At 42.5% G+C, this 17,077-nt stretch overlaps 1 protein-coding gene across 2 annotated transcripts; it reads left to right on the top strand.

Moving 5' to 3' along the window:
* Positions 1-93: 93 nt before the first annotated feature.
* On the top strand, positions 94-17,025 carry LOC139406480 (E3 ubiquitin-protein ligase rfwd3.S-like). 2 transcript variants are annotated; one of them, XM_071149109.1, is made up of 13 exons: positions 94-250; positions 2,771-3,073; positions 3,194-3,441; positions 3,538-3,596; positions 3,720-3,929; positions 4,297-4,388; positions 7,895-8,009; positions 8,225-8,450; positions 8,670-8,820; positions 9,056-9,232; positions 12,686-12,900; positions 14,368-14,585; positions 15,723-17,025. In XM_071149109.1, the coding sequence occupies exons 2-13, from the start codon at positions 2,781-2,783 to the stop codon at positions 15,864-15,866; spliced, it is 2,148 nt and encodes a 715-aa protein (XP_071005210.1). In that variant the 5' UTR covers positions 94-250; positions 2,771-2,780; the 3' UTR covers positions 15,867-17,025. The 2 variants fall into 2 exon arrangements, with proteins under 2 accessions (XP_071005210.1, XP_071005209.1); XM_071149108.1 differs by lacking the exon at positions 94-250 and having other exon boundaries at positions 2,643-3,073; positions 15,723-16,071.
* Positions 17,026-17,077: the final 52 nt, after the last annotated feature.

The following is a 17,077-nucleotide window of genomic DNA, read 5'->3' as shown; positions in this document are numbered from 1 at the left end:
CATGATATTTAGTAGTCTGGCGCCGCACCAATGGTGGTGTTGAAACATTATGGGGCGGGCCATTGAAGACTGGCGGGGATATTCGAGCCTTCCAAATGACGACGGAGATAGCAACGAAACTAGGAACGGATTATAGTTACATCAAATGTCATGCTTTAAGAGTAATGTAGTTTAACAATTTAGCTTGTCATGGTAACTCACGAAGTTTGACACTGTCAAGGATCGTTTTGGTAAAACGCGAATTTTCAAGGTAGGAAGAGGCGAGCTGCTAATTTACACTGCCCAGCAAGCAGCAGACTGATCTGAGTGGAGCTAGCTAGCATTATAACTAGCTAGCTAGTTTATTAGCAAGGAGGTTATTTCCAAAGGGTAGCCTCTAGCTATATATGAAAACTCCGTACTTTTTCATTGATCACATTTGAGACGGTCACGAAATATCCACATCGGTAATGTACCGTAACTAGCTAGCTAATGGTGATGTTTACGGGTTCAAGTAACTACAGTAGTTAGCTACTTAGCAGAGCGGCCTTCGGTTTCCGTCTCAATGTAACGTTACGGTGACTGCTAGTTCCAAAATCCCGCTTTGTGTTTTGCACTTCCTAGCAGCTGGCTAGCTATCATTGTTACCTTGCTAATTGGCTACCTATTAACTGTGCCAATTGTCACCTAACATTTACCTTACATAGCTACTATATTCTAATTTACATAACTGGTCTTATCATGAACGTAACGTTAGATTGTCCATCCAATTTAGCTTGTGTTAACCATTTTTCAAGTAACGTTGCGTGGCAATTTAGTTAACTAGTTAGCGTTGCATGCAGTGCTTACAGTGCTTTCAGAAAGTATTCACAGCCCTTGACGTTTTCCAAGGTTTGTTCAAATGGATTTTGTCATTTTTTTTTTGTTAACGATCTACACAAAATTCTCGTTCAACCTGGTAGGAAAAAAGATATAAAAAAAATATACAAATTGAAATAAACACTATATTGATTAGATAAATGTTCAATCCCCTGAGTCAATACACATTGGAATCACCTTTTGCAGCGATTACAGTTGTGATTCTTTCTGGGTCAGTCTCTAAGAACTTTGTACACCTGGATTGCACAATATTTGCCCATTTATTTAAACGATCCTTAAAGCTCTGGTTGTTGATTATTGCTAAAAACAGCAATTTTTAAGTCTTGCCATAGATTTTCAAGCCGACTTAAGTCAAAACTGTAACTAGGCCACTCGGGAACATTCAATGTTTTCTTGGTAAGCAACTCCACTCCAGTGAATATTTGGCCTTGTGTTTTAGGTTATTGTCCTGCTGAAAGGTGAATTTGTCTCACAGTTTCTGGTGGAATGCAAACTGAACCAAGTTTTCCTCTAGGATTTTTGTATACTTAGCTCTATCCAGTTTCTTTTTATGCCTTTGCCCATGACTAGCTTACCCATAACATGATGCAGCTACCACCATGCTTGAAAATATGAAGAGAGATACTCAGTGATGTTTTTGTATTGGAATTTCCCAAACATAATGCTTTGTATTTGGTGCAAAAAGTAAAAATTCTTTGCCACATTTTTTTGCATTATTACTTTAGTCCTGTATTGCAAACAGTATGCATGTTTTGGAATATTTGTGTTCTGTACAGGCTCCCTTCTTTTCACTGTCAATTAGGTTACTATTGTGGAGTAATCCTTGTGGTAGGCCGGGTGCATGCCTGCTGACTTCGGTCACCAGCTGTACAGAGTTTCCTCCGACACATTGGTGTGGCTGGCTTCTGAGTGAAGCGAGCAGTGTGTCAATAAGCAGTGTTGCTTGGCAGGGTCGTGTTTCGGAGAACGCATGGCTCTCGACCTTCACCTCTCCCAAGTCCGTACGGGAGTTGCAGCGATGGGACAAGACTGTAACTACCAATTTGGATATCACAAAATTAGGGAGGAAAAAGGGGTAAAACATATATTGTGGAGTAACTACAATGTTGATCCATCCTCTGTTATCTCCTGTCACAGCCATTAAACTGTAACTTTTAAAGTCACCATTGGCCTGACGGTGAAATCCCTCAGCTACCTTCCTCTCCAGAGTTAGGAGGGGCACCTGTATCTTTGTAGTGACTGACTGCATTGATACACCATCCAAAGTGTAATTAAGAACTTCACCATGGCCAAAGGGATAGTTAATGTCTGCTTTATTTTATTTTTTTACCCATCTACCAATAGGTGCCCTTTGAGAACTATTGCATAATATGTGTTTGAAATTCACTGTTCGATTGGGGAGCAGAGTGAGTCCATGCAATTTATTATGTGACTTGTTAAGCAAATTTTTACCCCTGAACCTATTTAGGCTTGCCATAACATAAGGGTTGAATACTTAGTGACTTGACATTTCAGCTTTTCAATTTTTATGATTTTGTAAAGGTTTCAAAAAACACATTTCCACTTTACCATATTATGGGTTGTGTGTAGATAAGTGACACAATCACAATTAAATACGTTTTAAGTTCAGACTGTAACTCAACAAAATGTGGGAAAAGTCAAGGGGGTGAATATTTTCTGAAAGCATTGTACATAACCTGATTTTTGTTGTCACCCTAGCTATGTGGCTCCAGGCAGCATTGTGTGCCCTACAGGGGTGTATTGTACTCATTACGCAGATTCTGTTACAAATCGTTTATTTGTATTTTTTTGTGCAACAGAAACCGTTTACTCCAAATGGAAAATCTTTTACAACAAAAACAAGTTTCTATTTGATAAATTCAGGATGATAATAACAATATATTTTACGTAGTGCTTTTCAAATGGAGGCGATGGAGGTGGACTTGCAGCTGGGAGTCCCCAGGAGGGAACCAGAACCAGATGATATGGCAGGCAATGTAGAGCCCCCTATCATCATCCCTGACTCTGGCAGCGAAACTGAGGTTGAGGACGAGGCAGACGCGGCTCCCCTAGACCCACCACGGCTCCCGACCACCTGGGCGTTCAGTCAGAACCGAATCAGAGTGGAGGGTCAAGTTGGGCCCAGGATTAGAATGGAGGGTCATATTGGGCACAGGGTCACTACAGCAGCAGTCCGGAGGCAGCGGAGAGCCAGGTAGTTCTGGTTGGACTGGAGTCACTCCCTCTAAACTGTACTGGCGACATTGTATACTTCATTGAGTACCTATTTCACCAACTCATTTATTGTTCCTGTATTGTCTGTGTATGATAAAAGGCCAGGCGTCAGGGCGCTCTACCCCACCCAGACCTCTCCCTCTGCTAGCCGCTTCCTAGATTTCCTGCTGCGAGTCCCTGCAGCCAACCCTGACTCTGGCAATACCACAGAGTCGAGCGAGTCGGAGGATGAGGCAGACCCCACAGGGCCAGTAGACCCTCACAACCCTGACGAGCCTGCTGTTCCCTCCAGCCCTGGAATGAACCCTCCTGTGGCAGCCACGCCACTGCAAGGCCTAAATCCTTCAGGTAAACCAACCTCGAGCTCAAGTCTGTTCCACGCATTGCCATTTTAGACTGTCACCTATGAAGAGTTAAATCTAACCATGTCTATCCTGTGTATAGATTCTAATGCAACCACAGAGGCTGCGAGGACAGAGACTGGAAATCAAGTGAATCCTGAGGTAAGACCACATTCATTGCCAGTGATAGGCCTAGAATCTTGGAGGGGAATAATATTTCCATGATTAGCTAGCTAGTGCAGTTTCTGTAGTACCATCGGCATGCTCTCTCGGTCCCCTTTCAAGAGTGTAACAGCCCCAGTGGCCACCAGTGGTGCGGCTCTTCGGTCGTCCCAAGGTGATGAGGGGGAGGGGGAGACCTGCTCTATCTGCTTTGAGCCCTGGACCACGTCAGGGGAGCACCGACTGGCCACCCTGCGCTGCGGACATCTCTTCGGCTACACCTGCATTGGCCGCTGGGTGAAGGGCCAGGGCCAGGGAGCCAAGTGTCCCCAGGTCAGTGTGCATGTCTGTCTGTCAGCCTCAGCATGTCTGAGGGCAGAGGAGTGGAGTTGATCAGGAAGGTCTGTACTCAGTATTTGCAGTCCCTCCTAGGTGACAAAAAGCTCCTTGTTCCACTGTAATGACTGGTACCAAATTGACTGTGCTGGAGATGGAATTTCCTCAAGCAGTCAAAAATAATTTGAAACCCAATAAATGCCCTCTGAATTACTTAAATCTGAAAAATACTGCCACAAACAGCTAAAATACAGTTGCATTAACTTACCATACAGACAATGATGTAATTTATTGATAAGAAAACATTCCCTCAGATTATGTTTAGTCCTTATAATGACCTTTACTGCTCTGTGCATGTCTGCAGTGCAACAAGAAGGCCAAGCGCTCTGATATCGTCCTCCTGTATGCACGCAAGCTGAGGGCTTTGGACAACACAGAGCAAGAGAATATGAAGAGGTAAGGTAGCTGAGCTCCTCTTGATTTGACCTTATTCACTGCTGTGTGTAGGGAGCGGTTGAGAGAGTGATGCACACTTTTCCACAATGCATGGGAGAGGTGGGCTGCAAGTGATAGGCCTTAGTTTTCTTCAAGTAGTCAAACAACAAAACTAGACTACTTAATTGGGAAGAGGCCGAATAGCAAATATTTTGCGGTGGTGTTCAAATGTAGGCAAAGTTGTTTTTGTTCTCCTTAAAATGTTCACGGTATTGCATTGTAGGCTAAACTGAAGGGTTTTTGTTTTCTTGTTTTCTTGGCATTCGTCAGCTTTTAAACTAAATACTAAACATCTTTTGATTTGTGAATGTGTTGGCACTAGGAACTCAGGATAGTACTGACGTTACTGATGTCATGTTAGTCAGGCCTTTTGATTTATGGATCAAGCCTTAGCAGTCATTCTGATCTCATTGCCAAGGATCAGTGCTTTAGTTTGTTATGTTGCTGTCCAGCGGTGCTGAATTTGAGATGCACCTGACTGTCCATGTTTTCTATGCAATAGCCTTTTGATTTGAACATTTAGGTTATTTGTTTTAATATATATACAGTATCATTCAAAGGTTTTGACACCTACTCATTCCAGGGTTTTGCTTTATTTTTTATTATTTTCAACATTGTAGAATAATAGGAAAGACACAGTATGAAATAACACATGGACTCATGTAGTAAACAAAAAAGTGTTAAACTAATCCAAATATATTTGTGATTCTTCAAAGTAGCCACCCTTTGCCTTTGACAGCTTTGCACATGCTTGGCATTCTCTCAACCAGCTTCATGAGGTAGTCACCTGGAATGCATTTTAATTAACAGGTGTGCCATGTTAAAATGACATTTGTAGAATTTCTTAACTTCTTAATGCGTTTCAGCTAATCAGTTGTGACAAGGTAGGGGTGCTATACAGAAGATAATCTGGGCTTGGTATTTTACCAAATAGGGCTATGTCAAGAACAGCTCAAATAAGCAAAGGGAAACAACAGTCCATTACTTTTAAGACATGAAGGTCTGTCAATCTGGAAAATTTCAACAACTTTGAAAGTTTCTTCAAGTGCTATGAGGAAACTGGCTCTCACGAGGACCACCACAGGAAAGGAAGACCCATTAGTTACCGGCCTATGAAACTGCAGCCCAAATAAATGCATCACAGAGTTCAAGCAACAGACACATCTGAACATCAACTGTTCAGAGGAGACTGTGAATCAGGCCTTCATGGTCAAATTGCTGCAAAGAAACCACTTCTAAAGGACACCAATAAGAAGAGACTTGCTTGGGCCAAGAAACACGAGCAATGGACATTAGACCGGTGGAAATCTGTCCTTTGGTCTGATGAGTCCAAATTTGAGATTCTTGGTTCCAACCACCGTGTCTTTGTGAGACACACAGTAGGTGAACGTTTGATCTCCGCATGTGTGGCTCCCACCGTTAAGCATGGAGGATGAGGTGTGATGTTGTGGGGGTGCTTTGCTGGTGACAATGTCTGTGATTTTATTTAGAATTCAAGGCACGCTTAACCAGCATGGCTACCACAGCATTCTGCATCGATACTCCATCCCATCTGGTATGAGCTTAGTCCCACTATCATTTTTTCCCCCAACTGGTCAATGACCCAACACACCTCCAGGCTATTTGACCAAGAAGGAGAGTGATGGAGTCTTTCAAGACTATTGGAAAAGCATTACAGGTGAAGCTGGTTGAGAGAATTTGAAGTGTGCAAAGCTGTCATCAAAGCAAAGGGTGGCTAATTTGAAGAATCACAAATATAAAGTGTATTTTGATTTGTTTAACACTTTTTTGGGGGGGGGTTACTACGTGATTCCATGTGTTATTTCATAGTTTTGATGTCTTCGTTGTTATTCTACAATGTAGGAAATAGTACAAATAAAGAAAAACCCTGTAATGAGTAGATGTAAACGTTTGACTGGTACTGTATGTTGCAGCACTTTTGTTTCAGTAATAAATATGTTGAAATGGAACCAAATTGTCGTCACTACACAGCTATTTTCTGCAGAAATGTTTGACCGGGTTCAAATCCATGCTCTGGCCGGGCCACTCAAGGACATTCAGAGACTTGTCCTGAAGCCACTCCTGCGTTGTCTTGGCTGTGTGCTTAGGGTTGTTGAACCTTCACCCCAGTCTGAGGTCCAGAGTGCTCTGGAGCAGGTTTTAATCAAGGATCTCTCTCTACTTTTCTCCGTTCATCTTTCCCTTGATCCTGTCTCCCAGTCCCCGCTGCTGAAAAACATCCCCACAGCATGATGCTGCCACCACCATGCTTCACTTTAGGGATGGTGCCCGGTTTCCTCTAGATGTGATGCTTGGCATTCAGGCCAAAGAGTTCAATCTTTGTTTCATCAGACCAGATAATCTTGTTTCTTGTGGTCTGAGTCTTTAGGTGCATTTTGGCAAACTCCAAGCGGGCTGTCGTGCTTTTTACTGAGGGGTAACTTCTGTCTGGCAACTCTACCATAAAGGCCTGAATGTGGTGGAGTGCTGCAGAGATAGTTGTCCTTCTGGAAGGTTCTCCCCCTCTGGAGCTCTTTCAGTGACCATCGGGTACTTGGTCACCTCCATGACAAAGGCCCTTCTCCACCGATTGCACAGTTTGGCCGGGCGGACAGCTCTGGGAAGAGTCTCGGTGGTTCCAAACTTCTTCCATTTAAGAATGATGGAGGCCACTGTGTTCTTCGGGACCTTCAATGCTGCAGACATTTTTTGGTGCTGTTCCCCGGATCTGTGCCTCGACACAATCCTGTCTCCGCGCTCTACGGACAATTCCTTCGACCTCATGGCTTGGTTTTTGCTCTGACATGCACTGTCAACTGTGGGATCTTAGACAGGTGTGACTTTCCAAATCATGTCCAATCAATTGATTTTGCACAGATGGACTCCAAGTTGTAGAAACATGATCAATGGAAACATGATGCACCTGAGCTCATTTTCGAGTCTCATATCAAAGGTTCTGAATACTTATGTAAAGGTACTTTAAGTATTTTTGCTTTATGGGGTATTGTGTGTAGATGGATGAGGAAAACAAATAATTCAATACATTTTAGATTAAGGTTGTAACGTAACAAAATGTGGGAAAAGTTAAGGGGTGTGAATACTTCCCAAATGCATTGTGGGTCTAATGTGATAGTTTGCCTATAATCAGCCTGAGTAGGCCTGTAACTCCATTCCTTTTTTTATTCAGAGCTTAGAGAATTAATCAAGTTGCAAATTAGCTATTGTCAGCCTGGTTAATGCGATGCATGTCTGTTGAATTGGGAGAAATCCACCCGCACTCAGCCCCGCCTCACCATCTCAACCAGCCGCTACCGCGTTGTGACCTTGGCGTACTACATACTTTTTACTATACGACGATGAGTATACCACGATGAGTGCATATTATGCAGTTTAAGGATGTAGTACACTGGTATGGGTATTCGGACACAGCCAGTGAGTCTGAATGTGTTGCTTTGTTATATGTGCAGGTCATTGGAGCAGGAGCAGTCAATGCGTAGGAATGCTGAACTAGAGTCAGCCCAGTGCCGGCTACAACTGCAGGTGATGACAGACGAATGTGGGAAACTACGCAAGCAGATACAGGTACTTTGTTCCTTTTGATGTTGTCATTGATTTATCTGTAATTCCCCCTCCCCCTTTCTCTCCCCCACCCGTTTATCAGGTAGATTAGAACAACATGCTGTAATCATTTGATATGAATCATATCTTGATTTTTCAAGGTTTTGTTGATCACATCTGGTATGCTTGAACTCAGACTTCCATTGAACAGTTGGATCACTCTCTACCTTCTCTCCCAGGAGTTGAAGACGCTGATGGCTCAGCCTGGCTGTAGGCCCTCTAAGAACTCCGGGGTGCCTCTCTCTGGGCTCTCACAGAGACAGGACAGCACCCAGGGGGGCCACTACGTCTTCTCCAAGGCCGTGCTATTGTCCCAGGCGGGGGGCTGCAGGGTGCTGTCCTACTGTGAACCCCTCAGCTGCCTGCTGGCCTCCCATCCCTCCCCACACACCACACTGGTGCCCGGTAAGACCTTTGATCAGCTTTGATATGCTTTCAGTACGGAATAACTGTGTGAATTTTTGCATAGATTTGAAAATATCAGAGGGCATATTTTCAACTGTCTGAAATATTTGCTACCTCCCAAGAAGCATTTCTGAGTTTTGTAAGACATTTCTTGGAATCATTTCTCTCCTTCCCTCACGCTCTCGATCTCTCTCTTCTCTCTCTGTGTCTACCTGCCAGGCTATGGTGTGAAGAAGGTGAGTACGGTGAATCTGAAGGCATGCCAGTATGTTCCCATCCATGTTAAACAGATCAGAGGCCTGGCATTCAACAGACAAGCTGACAGCCTCCTGCTCTCTGCTGCCCTGGACAACACCATCAAACTTACCAGGTAACCAACCACAAGAGACAGATAGTCAGTCAGTGTCCAAGCAGAGAGATTTATCAGGACAGTTTATTTCAGAATGGTGTTGACTTAATAGCCCCAGGCTCTGATGTAGAAGAACATTGCACTTGTTAAGGTAGAACATTCTTTGATTGCAAAAATCAATCAGACCTAGATTGAAAACAAAACGCTGATGGTTTAAAGGACAGTATTTATTTATTTATTTATTTCTCACCTGCAGTCTAATGACCAACACAGTGGTGCAGACGTACAACACGGGTAAGCCAGTGTGGAGCTGTTGCTGGTGCCTGGACAACAACAACTACGTGTACGCTGGTCTCAGTAACGGCTCTGTGCTGGTGTATGATACCAGAGACACCAGCACACATGTCCAGGAGCTGCAGCCACTACGCTCTAGGTAAGTCTGATACCCAGACCAGGGGTCATAGGTCAGCTAGTCTATTCTCAACCACAGTTTGTCCCACTACACCTACAGTTGAAGTCGGAAGATTACATACACTTAGGTTGGAGACATTAAAACTCGTTTTTTAACCACTCGCAAATTTCTTGTTAACAATCTAAAGTTTTGGCAAGTCGGTTAGGACATCTACTTTGTGCATGATGCAAGTAATTTTTCCAACAATTGTTTACAGACAGATTATTTCACTTATTCACTGTATCACAATTTCTTTGGGTCAGAAGTTTACATACACTAAGTTGACTGGCCTATATATATATAAAAAATTAATAATAATAATTTCAAAAAATTAAAATATATATATATATTTGTAATAATGACTTACAACTATACTGAATGAACACTTATTTTAACTTAATATAATACATCAATAAAATATATTAAGCCTCAAATAAATAATGAAACATGTTCAATTTGGTTTAAATAATGCAAAAACAAAGTGTTGGAGAAGAAAGTAAAAGTGCAATACGTGCCATGTAAGAAAGCTAATGTTTAAGTTCCTTGCTCAGAACATATGAAAGCTGGTGGTTCCTTTTTAACATGAGTCTTCAATATTCCCAGGTAAGAAGTTTTAGGTTGTAGTTGTTATAGGAATTATAGGACTATTTCTCTATACGATTTGTATTTCATATACCTTTGACTATTTGCTGTTCTTATAGGCACTTTAGTATTGCCAGTGTAACAGTATAGCTTCCGTCCCTCTCCTCGCCCCTACCTGGGCTCGAACCAGGAACACATCGACAACAGCCACCCTCGAAGCAGCGTTACCCATCGCTCCAAAAAATCCATGGGGGAACAACTACTCCGTCTCAGAGCGAGTGACATTTGAAACACTATTAGCGCGCACCCCGCTAACTAATGAATGCTTACGAGCCTGCTGGTGCCTACCATCGCTCAGTCAGACTGCACTATCAAATCATAGATTTAATTATAACATAACACACAGAAATACGAGCCGTATGTCATTAATATGGTTGAATCCGGAAACTATCATCTTGAAAACAAGATGTTTATTCTTTCAGTGAAATACGGAACCTTTCCGTATTTTATCTAATGGGTGGCATCCATAAGTCTCAACATTCCTGTTACATTGCACAACCTTCAATGTTATGTCATAATTACGTAAAATTCTGGCAAATTAGGCGGCCCAAACTGTTGCATATACACCGACTCTGCGTGCAATGAACGCAAGAGAAGTGACACAATTTCACCTGGTTAATATTGCCTGCTAACCTGGATTTCTTTTAGCTAAATATGCAGGTTTAGAAATATATACTTCATATATACTTCTGTGTATTGATTTTAAGGAAGGCATTGATGTTTATGGTTAGGTACACGTTGGAGCAACGATACGCACCGCATCGTTTATATGCAACGGAGGACACGCTAGATAAACTAGTAATATCAACCATGTGTAGTTATAACTAGTGATTATGATTGATTGATTGTTTTTTATAAGATAAGTTTAATGCTAGCTAGCAACTTACCTTGGCTTCTTACTGCATTCACGTAACAGGCAGGCTCCTCGTGAGGCAGGTGGTTAGAGCATTGGACTAGTTAACCGTAAGGTTGCAAGATTGAATCCCCCGAGCTGACAAGGTAAAAAATCTGTCGTTCTGCCCCTGAACAAGGCAGTTAACCCACAGTTCTTAGGCTGTCATTGAAAATAAGAATGTGTTCTTAACGGACTTACCTAGTTAAATACAGATTAAATAAAGGTGTAAAAAAAACTATCGTCTTCCAAAAATAACGATTTCCGATTGTTGTGACAACTTGAAATCGGCCCTAATTAATCAGTCGACCTCTAATCTATATATCCTACAGTGCCTTCAAAAAGTGTTCTTCCCTTGGACTTTTTCACATTGTGTTGTGGTACTGCCTGTATTTAAAATTGATTACATTTAGATTTTGCCACTAGCCTACATGCAACACCCCATAATGTGAAAGTGGAATTATGTTTTTGAATAATTTTTACAAATGAATGAAAAGTTGAAATGTCTTGAGTCCTAAGTATTCAACCCCTATTTTTATTGCAAGACTAAATATGTTCAGGAGTAAAAATTTGCTTCACAAGTTGCGTGGACTCAATAATAGTGTTTGATTGACTACCTCGTCTCTGCACCCTACACATTCAACAGACTGGAGGTTTTCCAATGCCTTGTAAAGAAGGGAACCTCTTGGTAGATGGGTTAAAAGGAATAGCAGACATCGATTATCCCTATGAGCATGGTGAAGTTATTAATGACACTTTGGATGGTGTATCAATACACCAAGTCAATACAAAGATACAGGTATCCTTCCTGACTGTTGCCAGGGAGGAAGGAAACTGCCTAGCAATTTCACCATGAGGCCAATGGTGACTTTAAAACCATTAGAGTTTAATGGCTGTGATAGGAGAAAAGGAGGATGGATCAACAACATGGTAGTTACTCCACAACACTAACCTAATTGAGAGTGAAAAGGAAGAAGCCTGTACAGAATAACATTTTTTCAAAATATTAATTATGTTTGCAACAAGGCACTCAAGTAATTCTGTAATTGTTATTTTTGGGGCAAATCCAATACATTACCGAGTACCACTCTCCATATTTTCAAGCATGTTGGTGGCTGCATCATGTTACGGGTATGTTTGAAATCGTTAAAGACTGGGGAGTTTTTCAGGATAAAAAAGAAACGTAATGGAGTTAAGCACAGGCAAAGTCCTACAGGAAAACCTGGATGTCTGCTTTCTACCAGAATTTATATTTCAGCAGGACAAGAACAGGGCCAAATACACGCACTGGAGTTGGTTATCAAAAAGACAGTGAATGTTCCTGAGTGGTCGAGTTAGTTGATTTTAAAATCTGTCAAGACTTGAAAATGGTTGTCGAGGAATGATCAACAATCCAGGTGTGCAAAGCTCCAAGAGACGTACTCAGAAAGACTCACAGCTGTAATCGCTGCCAAAGGTGCTTCTACAGTGTTGACCCACCGGGTGTGAATACTTATGTAAATTAGATTTCTGGATTTCATTTTCAATACATTTGAGAGAATCTAAAAACATGTTTTCACTTTGTCATTATGGGGTATTGTGTGTAGATGGGTGAGGGAAAAATATTTTAAATCCATTTTGAATTTAGGCTGCAACACAACAGAATGTGGAATAAGTCCGTGGGTATGAGTACTTTCTGAAGTCATTGTAGCTAGGGCCCAGAGGTTTTCCTCAGGACCACAGGATCTGACCAGAAAAAGTTAGATTGGTATTTTATTTTCAGCAGTTGGGGTTTGCTACTCATTCTCAAAGATGGTTAAATGTTATGTACATGGTGTGTGATGTTTTTCACATGGTGTAACACATATACAGTGTGTGATTTAAAAACACAAGGCCAAACCATGACCTCTGGCTCCTCCCAGGTGTCCCGTGGCATCCCTGTCCTACGTGCCTCGCGCCTCCTCCAGCTCGTTCCCGTGCGGCGGCCTCATCGCAGGTTCTCTGGAGGGGGGCTGCTTCTGGGAGCAGGTGGACGGCACCACTTACAGACCCCACATTTTGCCCCTGGAGACAGGAGGCTGCACAGACATCCAGGTGGAGCCAGAGAGCAGACACTGTCTGGTCACCTACAGACCAGGTGAGAGACAATGAAGCACTGTCTGTAGTAAAGAGAAGGAGCTAAAGTGTGTCATCATAATGTTTTACTGTTGGCAACCGGTTGTGTTCAGCTCTTCTCTACTCAGAGCTAATCGAACACGAAGTGCTAGCAGAGTGTGTGTGTGTGAGATTTTTTTTGTTGGTTATAAAAGGTTGTGTGTGATGAAGTAGTGTACAACTTTTGCAGTTTAATTCCCATGTTCCAAATAGGAAATACTATTTTTCATTGCATTTTCAAAAATGTTTGCGTTATATAGCGAATGTGCCCACTCTGGTCTTGGCACATGTGCTCTAGCCAACAGCGTGCGGATACAGTGCGAGTATAGCCTACTACATGATGATATTATTATAGACAAAAGAGCAAGATTATTTTTATTTGTCAAATGGCAGCCATCATCATGTCACCAGAATAAGACCCTCGATATTTATTGGGAAGCAGCATCAAGCTCATCACCGTGCACTTTCACCACCCTGTTATGCTCATCGTAACTTATATTATCTGTAACCTAAAATTGCATGGTTTCCTGAGTTGTAGTGGGATGACCACACACCATATCATCGCGTTACTCCAAGTTTACTCTATGATGGTTATTATATCAATATGTCGCTTAAGTGGGGCCTCCCGGGTGGCGCAGTGGTTAAGGGCGCTGTACTGCAGCGCCAGCTGTGCCATCAGAGTCCTGGGTTCGCGCCCAGGCTCTGTCGTAACCGGCCGCGACCGGGAGGTCCGTGGGGCGACGCACAATTGGCCTAGCGTCGCCCGGGTTAGGGAGGGCTTGGTCGGTAGGGGTGTCCATCGCGCACCAGCGACTCCTGTGGCGGGCTGGGCGCAGTGTACGCTAGCCAAGGTGGCCAGGTGCACGGTGTTTCCTCCGGCGCATTGGTGCGGCTGGTTTCCGGGTTGGATGTGCGCTGTGTTAAAGAAGCAGCGGCTTGGTTGGTTGTGTATCGGAGGACGCATGACTTTCAACCTTCGTCTCTCCCGAGCCCGTACGGGAGTTGTAGCGATGAGACAAGATAGTAGCTACTACAACAATTGGATACTACGAAATTGGGGAGAAAAATGGGTAAAATTTAAAAAAATAAAAAAAAATATGTCGCTTAAGTGTTTTCACAGCCATTTCTCACACAATTAATTTTACCGACACAAAAAGATCCCACCATGTCGAATGAACAAATTATATGTTGGCATTTATAAAAAATAAAATATTTTGTCTGATTACAATTCTGCTTGATACTGCTGCCAGAGTCTTTGTTGGATAAAGGAAATCTGCCCACTCTCATAGTAGTCCTGGCTTCTGGCTGCAGGATTGATTCTAATATCTCTAAGCTCGGCATGAACTAAAGCTTGAATTCCCCAGTAGCTCTCTAGGACCGGGGTCGGTGTTGACCACTAGCAGCAGTATTTTGACTGACAGTCTCTGTGTTTGACCCCATGTGACCCCAGGGCGCTCCAACCCGTCTCTGCGTTGTGTTCTGATGGAGCTGAACAGGACTCTACAGCAGGATGCGGCCCAGGAGCCCTTGTGTTCCTGCTACCCTGTCCAGACCTTCAGCGCCGGCTCCTCATGCAAAGTGCTCACCAAGAACGCTGTGTTCAGAAGCCCAGCCGGGGAGGGCTCCACTTTGGTCTGTGCCGGGGACGAGTCCACTAACTCCACCATGGTGAGCCGTGTGTGTGTGTGTGTGTGTGTGTGTGTGTATTCACACGTATACAATGGTGAGCATTGACTGGCAATGATTTAAATTCTGTGTATCACTTGTGTACAGAATCGTGGGCATTGGCAATAATAATTGTTTTGTGAACATCTGTATGCAGCACTGAAAACAGGGTCAAGGAAATCATGGTCCACTATGGAGAGAGGGAGCACATTGTGTCAGTCATTACAGATAGAGCCCTAAACTTTCACCCACTGCTGCGATTAGGGAAGAATCAATGGTTCAACTGTTTTGTAGTTGAAAGAACTCAATAATACTGAGAGGCATATGACTCTGATTTGAGGCAGTTTGGAGATAGTTTGAAAAATATGAAACGGCATCAAATCAAATTGAATTTGTCACATACACATGGTTAGCAGATGTTAATGCGAGTATAGCGAAATGCTTGTGCTTCTAGTTCCGACAGTGCAGTAATAAACAACGAGTAACCTAACAATTCCACAACTACTACCTTATATACACACAAGTGTAAAGGGATAAAGAATATGTACATAAAGATATATGAATGAGTGATGGTACAGAACGGCATAGGCAAGATGCAGTAGATGGTATAGAGTACGGTATATACATATGAGATGAGTAATGTAGGGTATGTAAACATTATATTAAGTGGCATTGTTTAAAGTGGCTAGTGATACATTTTTACATCAATTTCCATCAATTCACTTATTAAAGTGTCCAAACGCTCATTCTGGTCAGTGTTACATCGGACAGAAACTTCAAAAGGTTATATTACAGGTCGATGAAACATTTCAAACTATGTATATATACGGCTGTGATTATAATCGAAGAGAATTCCCTTGGTAGATAATGCGGTCGACATTTGATTGTGAAGGACTTGAGTTCCTGTATGTTGTTATGATCACACCACATCTCGTTAATCATAAGGCATACGCCCCCGCCCCTCTTCTTACCAGAAAGATGCTTGTGTCTGTCGGCACGAAGCGTGAAGAAACCAGCTGGCTGCACCGACTCCGTTAGCGTCTCTCGAGTGAGCCATGTTTCCGTGAAGCAAAGAACGGGAGTCTCTGATCAAGAGCTTCACATTGATCTATTGATTCTAATCATGTAATTTTGTTCCAGGTGTGGGATGCAGGGAGTGGATCCCTGATTCAGAAGTTGCCTGCTGACCTCCCAGTGTTGGACATCTGCCCGTTTGAGGTGAATCAGGGCAGTTACCTGGCCTCGCTCACTGAGAAGATGCTCAAAATCTACAAGTGGGAATAAGGAGAGATTATGGAAAACACACACCACCAGCATAGAGCATGTATGAGTAGCGCAGCTGCTGCACTGTATAAATGGCATCCATTTAAAACAGCTTTTTCTTAGACTACAGAGAAGCCTTTGTTGGGTTTGCTTTGCAGTGGAGGGACTGGAGAGATATCACACTGTTGCACTGTTATCAACAAACTGATAGCTGGAGTGCCGGTACAGCTACACCACTGTCCTAAATGTTTACATTTGAGGATAACTGAAAACGTCCCATCAAAATGAACAAAAATGACACAACAGATATAGTACAGCAAGACTAGGGTTTCCTACCCACTCACCACTACCCAGCGTTTTGCTCTGTTGCTTTTCCTCTGGATGTGAATATGAATCTGTTTTTGTCAGCCATGCTGCTGATGTTTGTTTTAATTTCGCAATGTTGTGTTTCTTCACTGGGCCATGTTCAGTTGCCAAACGTTCTTGAACGTTGCAGATAGAAATTCCATGAATAGAACCGATGTGAGTCCTTACTGTACATATCAGAGGCATGTTTGAGCTACATTGCCATGTTTGAGCTATTTCTATCTGAATGTTCCAAAATGTTAAATCCTGCTGAATGTGCTCCTGGTCTTAGGCTGCGTTCACACAGGCAGCCCAATTGTGGGGCACGTTCAACAGGATTGAACGTTTTGGAACGTTTAGATAGGAAAGCTATGTAGATAAAACATGTCTCTCTGATATGTAGAATAAGGAATGCAATCGGCTCTTCATTACATTTTCTATCTGCAACGTTCAAGAACGTTTGGCAACTGAACATGGTCCTAATCTTTGTTCCACTAATTGGTCAAAAGTCCAATCACATCAGATCTTTTCATATCTTTTTCAGAGCTGATCTGGTTGGTCAAAAGACACATTTAGTGAAGAAAATATCAGAAATGGGCTGCCTGTCTAAACGCAACCTTTGAGATGGATCCATGGATGAAAATCAGGACATCTATAGCTAACAAGTTACATTTCCTGTATTCTGATTCGAGCCTGATCAGCAGGCTTTTTCAAAAATCTTAAAAATATACTAAAAATGATTTGCTTATTTTAGATCCAGAGGAAATTATATATACATGTATGTTTTATACCAAATGTTTACAATTTCAAATGTAATAAAATATAAATAATTGGTTATTGTTCATCCTGATGTTGGTTGGGGTGATATCCAGATTGTCTTAACTTTA

Source organism: Oncorhynchus clarkii, chromosome 4 (assembly GCF_045791955.1).
Source record: "Oncorhynchus clarkii lewisi isolate Uvic-CL-2024 chromosome 4, UVic_Ocla_1.0, whole genome shotgun sequence".
Taxonomy (NCBI): Eukaryota; Metazoa; Chordata; class Actinopteri; order Salmoniformes; family Salmonidae; genus Oncorhynchus; species Oncorhynchus clarkii.
Note: the sequence above shows the minus strand (reverse complement) of the source record. Positions and strands in the feature narration are given on the sequence as shown.